Source organism: Topomyia yanbarensis, chromosome 2, assembly GCF_030247195.1.
Source record: "Topomyia yanbarensis strain Yona2022 chromosome 2, ASM3024719v1, whole genome shotgun sequence".
In the NCBI taxonomy this organism is placed as follows: domain Eukaryota; kingdom Metazoa; phylum Arthropoda; class Insecta; order Diptera; family Culicidae; genus Topomyia; species Topomyia yanbarensis.
In genome coordinates, this window is record NC_080671.1 from 398,306,703 (window position 1) to 398,316,596 (window position 9,894).

General features: G+C 35.2%; 1 protein-coding gene across 1 annotated transcript; it reads right to left on the minus strand.

Moving 5' to 3' along the window:
• Nucleotides 1–7,712: 7,712 nt before the first annotated feature.
• LOC131682046 (uncharacterized) lies at nt 7,713–8,229 on the minus strand. Its single transcript, XM_058963219.1, has 2 exons — nt 7,953–8,229; nt 7,713–7,890 (listed from the first exon to the last, which is right to left on the minus strand). Exons 1-2 carry the CDS (start codon nt 8,136–8,138, stop codon nt 7,753–7,755), a joined length of 324 nt encoding a protein of 107 aa, XP_058819202.1. The 5' UTR covers nt 8,139–8,229; the 3' UTR covers nt 7,713–7,752.
• Nucleotides 8,230–9,894: the final 1,665 nt, after the last annotated feature.

The window sequence follows — 9,894 nt, forward strand, 5'->3', positions numbered from 1 at the left end:
TCGAGTAAAACTTTGCAGTTGTGTTCGGTCTATGAACTCCACGATTTGAACATGTTGATAAAAGGGCGTAAATTTTTTTGCATGGATAACTTTTGAAAAAATTGGTTCGTTTGCAGTTAGGTAAATCGAGGGTAGAACACGGTCCTTCATGGGGATCGAGTCCAGAGTCGGATCAGCATTAATTAGGAATGGTACAGCTGAACCTACTACCACCGAGTCTGGTGATGCGCTTCGAACGTCCGTGGAGGCCTGCCAAGATTTTACCGGGACGGAGGCAGTCGCACCGTTGGCCTACTCGCCGCAATCCACCGCTTTGAGCGAGACGGCTCTTCATGGGATTGACCGCCCGTATCGAATGACTGTTTTTTGACCCGACGGAGGCAAGCTAAGAGTCATCGTCACGATCCTAAGATGTGATGTAAAGTCGAGTGCAGCCATGTCGATGATGAGTACGTTGCATTATTTGCGATGATGGCGAGAAGAGAGTTGACAGAATTAGCGGAGATTGGGATCAGATCAAAGTGGAAAATAGTAGAGGAATAAAGAAAAGGAGGAGTGATTAGAGGAAGAGTGTAGGAGCTAACAGCATGACTTGAGGCGTGTGAAACCGTGCCACAATAAATTTATGCATGAGGAAATTTTGTGGATCTTTATTGTTTATCTCGAGATAATCTACATGCAAACGAAAAACTACCTAAAATAGAGTTCTTTTGACTCAATCTCGGGTTATCATGGAGGAAGGTAAAATTAGGTAAACCGTGGTGAAGGTAGTTTCCATCTAACCACGGCAAAAATCACAACTTATTGATAGGTTTTTTATACTCAACTTTGAATTCAATATACTAAAATTTAAGTTGAATTTACCTAGTTTTGAGTATACTCAAAACAACTCAAAAGTGCCTCACTTCACGGAAGACCTCGACTGAGTCGAATCTCTCGTTTTGTTTTTGACAACAAGTGCGAAAGCGAATCACAACTCAAAAGTAAGTTAAAAGAATTTATTCTTTGGGTTGTTTTAGTTTTGCGTGTAGCATTTCGTCGAGTCGTTGCTATATGGGAAACATTGGAGTACGACCGAAACAAAAACAAACGTCAAAAAGTTTTCCCACTCGCACTGATGCAAATTAGATGGTCGCGTAATTTAACGCACATGGTGCATGGCTGAAAAATCGCAATGTGGATTTAAGAAAAGATTCGCAATATTGGTATGAGAAGATATAAATCTAAAATCAGCAGCGTGGCGCTGCGTCGCACACCTCTTATAATCGGCTCTTTTATTTTAATGCAAGATTCATCATCTATTGTGGATGTCTAAACCAGAAGAAAGGTCTATATTGGATAAATCGAACGATAAGTATAAACCCATTGAATAACCTTTCAAATGAGATCAAGGAGACCCTAATCAGAATCTTTATTAAAAAAATGATTTGGAAAATAGTGTTTTTTACACAGTTGTTTTGTGAATTCATGATCTATTTCACCTTTGAACTATTGCGAAAATTGAATTTTCATCCTCAAGGCTTTATATTTAGAGAAAATTCTATTTAACCTGAAATGCTGCTGTTCATCTCTGTTTGCCTGCAAACAGCATTTCATTGATGCATTTCATGTGAATCTACGACAGGTTTTCAGTGGTGATCTTACGCGATTTCTTTTTTGTCGGTTCTCATGGTAAAGAGGGATAAGTCTGTCTTTGCCGTGAGACATGTTGGTAGACTTGAGCGATTAGTAATAACATTGCCTAAGCTCGATTCTTGCGAGCAGAAGACAAAACATTAAAATTTTAAGCCTGTTTCTAATGTCTCTGACACTTCTAGTTTTCCCTATTTGTATATTTCACATCCTTGCTCTCACTTGACTACCTCGGTTCTAAAATTTCATAGTTTTCCCTACTCAGTAATCTCTAGCTAATTGAATGTCGTTAAAAAGTACGTATGTCAAGTGTCTGTATCCCTAACTTATTTATGCCTAATGGGGTATAACCCTCAAATTTTGAAGTTTAATTCGCTTTGAGTGCATTTCCACCCAAAACTAGGTACCGTAAAACGGGGTATCTTTGAATACCGGGGTAAGTTTGATCAAATGAGATTTTTTTTTCATTATCGATACGATATGATTCCCTCTAATAAAATTATCGAAACAAAATACGATCCATATTCTAAACATGTTCAGCATCTATCGGCAACGATTATTTCCACGAATTCCACGAAGATCTGTCCGAAAATGTTTAAAATCATGACCGACCATCGTAGATTCCTTTGAAATTTTACACGTTTGATCGGCATGGAAGACTAAATATTATACACAATCAGTAAGATTATTTCGACTCAAGAGCAATTTTTTAAAAGGGCATTTCTACGTGCATTAATTTCAACATTTTTTTGTTAAATTACTGTATTTTATACAGCAACGAGAACGAGTTTTAGGGAATAAATATTTATGCATGAAAAAAATATACACTGAAAAAAATATTGTGTCATTTTCCACAAAAACAAAAGTTCGTGTTCAAAATTTATATTGCAAAAAAAACCCATTTTTTCTAATTTTTATATTTTTTATATTTTGTTAACAAAAATCTAAAAGAAAAAGAAACATTTTGAATATAATTGTATGATGGAGAACTTATCGGTAAAAAAGTTTTTCTAACAATAACTTTATGAATGTTTTAAAATTTCATACTAATTGACTTACAAAACTGTTATTTTATTATTGAGTATATTTCTAAGTATCATTTGAAATTAAAATGCATTTAACAAAAATCTTCCAAAATGCTATAGTTTTCGAGATATTTGGAATTTTGTTCCAGCGAAACAGTTAATTCGTGTGATTGTGCCATTTTTAAAAGCTTATTCGCGTTACCCCATCATAAAATGTCAAAAATCTAATATTTATCGTTTTAAAGACGTAAAAGAAACCTTTTCAGTGCTTTTGTATCATGGAGAAGCTTTCAATAAAAAAGTTTTTCTAACAACAACTTTTGACATATTTTTATAATTCATACTATTTGCAGTCAAAAATATAATTTTCTTTATGAATATGATTCCAAACGCTATTTTAAATCAAAATGCTCATAACAGAAATTTTCTGAAATGTAGTAGTTTTCGAGATATTTTAAATTGTTTTAACGACACAATTCTTTTGTTTTATTACGAACTTTTCAGAAGTTATTCGCGTTTCTCCATCAACAACAATAAGTTTTTCAAAGGGCTCATAACATTTCCTGTAACTTTCTCTTTAACATCAAGGTGGTATTGTAAATCGATTGAAAGCTATAAAAAAACAATCAAAATATTATTCAACCATAGGGTCTTTTGATTAAACTAAATAGTTCGATCATATTTTGGTTGTTTTCATGTAGCTTTCAAATGGGTTATAACATCGCCTTGATATCAAAAGAGAAGTTACATTAAATGTTATGGGCGTTTTGAAAAACCTATTGTTGTTAATGGTGAAACGCGAATAACATCTGAAAAGGTAGTAATAAAATAAAAGAATTGTTGTTAAAACAAAATTTAAAATATCTCGAGAACTACTACATTTCAGAAATTTTTTGTTATGAGCATTTTGATTTAAAATAGCGTTTGGAATCATATTCATAAAGAAAATTGTATTTTTGACTGCAAATAGTATGAATTATAAAAATATGTCAAAAGTTGTTGTTAGGAAAACTTTTTTATTGAAATCTTCTCCATGATACAAATACACTGAAAAAGTTTCTTTTACGTCTTTAAAACGATAAACATTAGATTTTTGACATTTTATGATGCGGAAACGCGAATAAGTTTTAAAAAATGGCATAATCACACGAATTAACTGTTTCGCTGGAACAAAATTCCAAATATCTCGAAAACTATCGCATTTTGGAAGATTTTTGTTAAATGCATGTTGATTTAAAATGATACTTAGAATTATATTCAGTATTAAAATTACAGTTTTGTATGTCAATTAGTATGAAATTTAAAAACATGTATAAAGTTATTGTTAGAAAAACTTTTTTACCGATAAGTTCTCCATCATACAATTATATTTAAAATATTCTTTTTCTCTTTAAGTTTTTGTTGACAAAATATAAAAAAATTGAAAAAATGTTTTTTTTGCAATTCAAATTTTGAACACAAATTTTTGTTTTGGTGAAAAATGACACAACATTTTTTTCAGCGCATATTTTTTTTTCGTGCATCAATATTCATTCCCTAAAACTCGTTCTCAGAAAGTTTTGCTGTTTAAAATACAGCAATTTAACAAAAAAATGTTGAAATTAATGCACGTAGAAATCTTTACGCCCTTTTAAAAAATCGCTCTTGTATCAAATTATTGGAATTGTCCAAAAAATCGTGGAGATTTATAAACCGAACACAACTTTAAAGTTTCGTTCGAATCGACGATGGTCATATTTTGTGGTCGGCCGGTTTCTCATGGAATCCCTCTTTTATGAACACAAATTCAAATTGAAAATGATACAACTCTCATGCAACGTTTTAATCTGTTCAAACAATCCCTTGTATATTGATGAAATCAATCAACTTCAACTGAACTGATTGCTGTTTCAGAAACCATTAATATTTTTGTCCAATAAGTAATTTTTGAAATCCTAGATTTTTGTTGTTAAGTTTTCAAATTTGACCATATGCCTGAAAGAGTTCGATAAACGGCAATTCTATCTTTCTAGGCAATTTTGTTCTCACTCGAGACGTCACAATATCGGGCAATGAAATTGCCTGCAGATATGCAATTAACGCAATATTTGGAGCGTTACTTCTCATTCCGATCAGAGTTACAAATATTCAAATTCATTGAATGAAAATTGATCATATTCAGCCGCATTCATTTTCAATATTCAGTGACGCAGCTGAAAACGTCAAACGAACAAACCGCCCATTCATCCATGCAGATTTTCATTCGTCTCCGATTATTACACGAAGCGACCGTGCAGCAACGAGTCAAACGCATCAAAGTAGACCTTGTCACAATGTAAGCGATGATGATTGTTGTTTCATATGCTTTACCGGCATTTGAAAACATTTTCCTAGATTATTAGTGAAATGAATATATTGTACGATATTCAACTGAATGAATAAGGATGGATATTTGAATGAATATTTTTTCTATTCACCACGAGTCGCATCAGGTTCATTTTCAGCCATCAAAAAAGAGCTTCGAATATTTTTAACTCTGATTCCGATACACATATTTTGCTGATCATAGTTGGGAAGTAGCAGCACTGTCGAATCGCTCGGAAGTGATTTTGTGTCCGTTTAGATCAACACGCTGCACAGTGGCTGGAGGCTGGCCAAAACCTCAAAAATTTATTTTTTAAATATTGATATTTTATATTTTTCCTTGATCTCTCATGTATTGAATGAAGTATATTCCAAATTTTTTGATCATTGGATAAGAACACGATTTTTAACATGAGTTTAAACGTAGCAAAGTCCGGACTATTTAATGATGTTCATTTCCGAAACCACCATTGATCTGTTCACTTAAAATGCATGTTGCTCTTTTAATTTTGGTCCGATTTTAGCAAAACTAGTTTCATTGTGTAGAGGAACGAAAGAACTTGGTTAGTGAATAAAATCCATTTGGTAAATTTGCTTGGAACTATGACTTTTTCGTTTAAATATTTTTGAGGTGGTCAGATCAAAAATACTTTTTTCACTAATGTATTCTGTACAAATTTCGGAATCATTTCGGAACGGTCACATTCTATGGGAAATAACCTCTACTTTTCGAATATCATGGTCTCGTTCTGCGCCTAGGTGCGCAAAAAGGTTTAAGGAGATTTTGAAGCTTTGTTGCTGATATGGAGGCGCATGGTGTTTTGTGTAAAATATTTAGACAATCTACAGTAAACCAACGCATTATACAATGGATTTGAAATAGGGTTCTTCATTTTTTATGGTATTGCTGACATTGGTGAACAGTAACGGAAAAGCTATCATGAAAACGGGATCATAGTTATAGGAAAGGTTCAATGACACTGTATGGAAAAATGCATTTAATATTTTACGACTTTTGACATCAAAAATGAGCTCAGCGCCTCAAAATTATCTTAAATTGTGATATTCAGCCAAATTAGGTAACATTTGAGGTTTTGTCCGACTTTTGTTTGAAGACCCGCCACTGTGCGCTGGTGAGATTGTTTTGTGTTGTTCTTCAGTGTTTATATATTTTGCCTTATTGTAAATAGATGCCAGAATCAAAAATAATATTTTTCATTCTAGATTTCGAATATATTGTACATATCCAATTGATACGTGGATGTATTCGCGCGAGGCTTATTTTATATAAAGGCGGCTTCAGAAGGTGCGTGTATAAGCAGGCGTTCTTGAAATGGATCGTTGGATGTACAGTAGTGCTATCGCCTTTTATCTACAGGGCTAAATATGTGTGCATATATGGATAATACAAAATTTATCAGTAAATAGATGCAGACAAGTTTCTTCCATAAAGCGCTGCCACATATTTTGCTGATCAAAGTTATCCCGAAAACAAGGAATGAACTTTACACCAAAATAATTTTTTTATAGTAAAACATAATAAAATACCCAATAATTTTAACATTCTAACAATCTATGGGTACTGACACTTGTTTGAAAAATGCAAACAGTTTACCCTACTTGAATTAAAGATACTCGAAAAACTTTTAAAAAAGTGATCAATGTTCCCCCATTTTACGGTAACAGTCGGTATCCGGAAATTAGTCGTATTTTTGTTGAAATCCACAGTTGGCTTTGGCATAACTCAGAGCGAACGATCCTATATCCAATTATCCAATTGAGTGTCATCTCACACAAATTATTGAAGCCCTGGGTCAATAAAGAATGACGCTATGCAATATTGGAATTTCGAAACAAAGTGAATGGAAAACTATCAAATCGCAGTCATTCGGTCAGTTCGCCATTGTTCCAATCAAATGGATTTTTTTTCTGTATCTATATATAACAAAATTCTGAATGATGGCAACGGAGAATGTAGGAAAGTAGGATGTTCCGAAAGAGTTGTCGCTCAAACATCCATATTTGCCGAGAAAAATCAATTAGTGCGGTTGAAGCAGGAGCTCGTTTCGAACACAATCGAGCATTGTTAAATTTATATTTGCTTGAAGGAATGCGGCTTCGTAGCTTCAGTCCCCAACAAAACACGGTGGCAATCGACATCGACAGTGCAATAAAAAGTGCAAGGACTCTTTTGTGTTGTACTTTGAGTGGATTTTCCGCGAAGTAGTGAAGTATGTAAAATGCCTTTAGAATGCTTCAATGAAGTCGCATTACATGCACGCCAACCACAAGTTACTCACGTTATACATTTTTTACCGAATGAATGAAAAATATATTATGGATCGTAATAAGTGATTAATTGATCAGATATCGACAATATATTAAATAAACAGTTCGAACTGACTCACTGTAATTTTCATCTTTCCATCCAGTGATGCAAATCGATAACTATATTAGAACTTGGTATCCTTTCTGATTTAGCTGTCAACACAACCGAAAGATAATTACGCTTATCACTGATAACAGATTTATTCTGAGTTTGTATACATCTCAATCAGTGTGTAGACGGTAAGCCAACACTATCGGTTATAATGAATATCGATTCAATTTTCCAACCGAGCCACAACTGTACCGTGCCAGAGGCTGATGTAGTGTGATATCGCGCTAATGACTCACCTGGAAGTCATTTATTATTCGGTCGCTTTTCCCACCATGGTGAAATTTGCATGCATCGATGGGTTCAACTGTTTGTCTATCCATAATCCCGATTGGATTGATTCTGAGGCGATTCTCGCACAAACTTTAGGCACTTTGCTTTCGTATCGGTGATGGATTCGCTCTTGGTGCTATCCGGTGTTAGACCGACCGAGGATAACTTGAAATGGTTGGACTGTAAAACGATAAAATTCAATTTTAAACTGAGGTTATAGTAACTAGTCAGTGCGAACCTACCCATCGCTCGAGGTCACAGAATTGCACCGTATAACATGCCTGTCCTGTGTGCAAAATAGAATGGAATTTCCTAAGCTGGAGTCCCCGCCGAGATGTGAACAGTACCGGAACAGACCGATTGACGAAATACTCCGGTTGGTCGTTTGAACTGATTGTGTTGATAATGTCATCATTTCGATTAGTCATTATTGGAGGTATCACTCTTAAACGATCTGTTTTCGAGGCAAATAACACGTTGCTACTGTCATGGTATTGTTCCGAACATTACGCTAACCACTGCTGCGGCTGGCTGGACTACGACTAATGACGTGTACGTAATTACTCTTGTTCACCTACTGAGGACAGAGGTGTGCTAATGGAAATTGAATCAGTAATTTTTTTGAGGAATGAATTTTGATATTTAATAAAAGGTAAAACGTTCTCGGTAATGGGATGTTTTGTTTTACCGTTCACGACTGGTATATGTACTTATTCAGTCAACAATTGCAAATTGTACCCTAAAATACTATAGATACATACGACGATGACGCTAATCTACATATAAACTAACCCGTTCTGTATGAAATGTTCAGAAATAGTATTCACAATAACGAAGGTGACGCGCGGTGTCCAGTGCAAAGTCTGGGCGAAAGTGAATGCGCCTAAATGTAGAACACGGCAAAGTGTGTCAGACGGTGGAATGACGTGATGGTGAGTTTCAGTTGTTTTTTACACCGCACACCACCGCATAGTTTGGAAAGGCGACGAAACTTTTTCGTCTGCGCCAGAGAAATAATTTACCATTGAGGCATGCCCTAGTCTGGTGCTACCAAGATAAGGCGCTGGTTTCTGGTCATCATTTCGAGTCAGTAAGGATTCCAGTGGCAGTTGTACTGGTCCGAGAGCAGCACCATAAGTTCAATGGACTTTTTGTGGAACTCTACGGCACTGCATCAGTAGTATTTCAAAGAGTTTCACATTAGATGCTCCAAAAGGAATATAATTTGGGTCGCGAAGACCGACTGGTTAGTTAGGGTTAGTAATCCTCTAGGGCAATGGTTTTCAATCGAGGGTGAATTAGACTAATGAAGGGGTGAATCTTGCGGGGTAAATTTTAACTTGTTATCCTAACATTTCTGTCAGAAACCTTTACATATTGGTTCAGTGAGTCAAGAATAAAAATGCTGGCTGAGAGCAATATATACCAAACGGGTATATGATAAGGATCAATATTCGGAAAGGGGTACATGGAACGAAAAAGTTTGAAAACCACTGCTCTAGGGAGAGATATGCGGAAAGAAATGTGTTCCCAAAAAGAGATAGATTGGTAAGACTTTGACAGTTTCGCGGGTGTCTCCGTATATCTCTCCCTAGATGATAACCAAGAAGTGAATCAACTAGTAGTGAGAGCTTCACACGGAAACCCTATAGATCTCTTTTTTAATGATTTTTTGACATTAAAAATGTCTTACTCCACTATCTGGGGCTAGGTGTCATTCTAAAATCTAAACTATCTCCCATGTAACGAAATTATGTAAGGTTTGCACGCTTATAACTCCGATATTACTAGATGGATTTTAACCATTCATACATCAACCGATTCAGAAACACCTAACTTAAATATTGGTAATAATTTAATATCTCCCCAATAAAAGAAGACTTTTAAAAATTGGTAAAATTAAAAGGTTCACGAAAAATGGGAAAATTACCATTCGTGAGGCAGATTTCTCAGACACAGTCGTCATTAGAGGGTAGGTTAGTGGCTCAATCACACACGAAAAGTCATAAATAGAAGCAACGCATGTACGTTTAAATCAGTTGTTGCTCTTATCCCATACGAGCAACATCTTCTCCGGGCGATGCAATAAGCGTCATCGATTTTCGGCAACGTTGGCATTCGCACACACTCGCACCTAAGTGACTAAACCATATACGGTTAGTTTATAAATAGAGGTGACGCGTA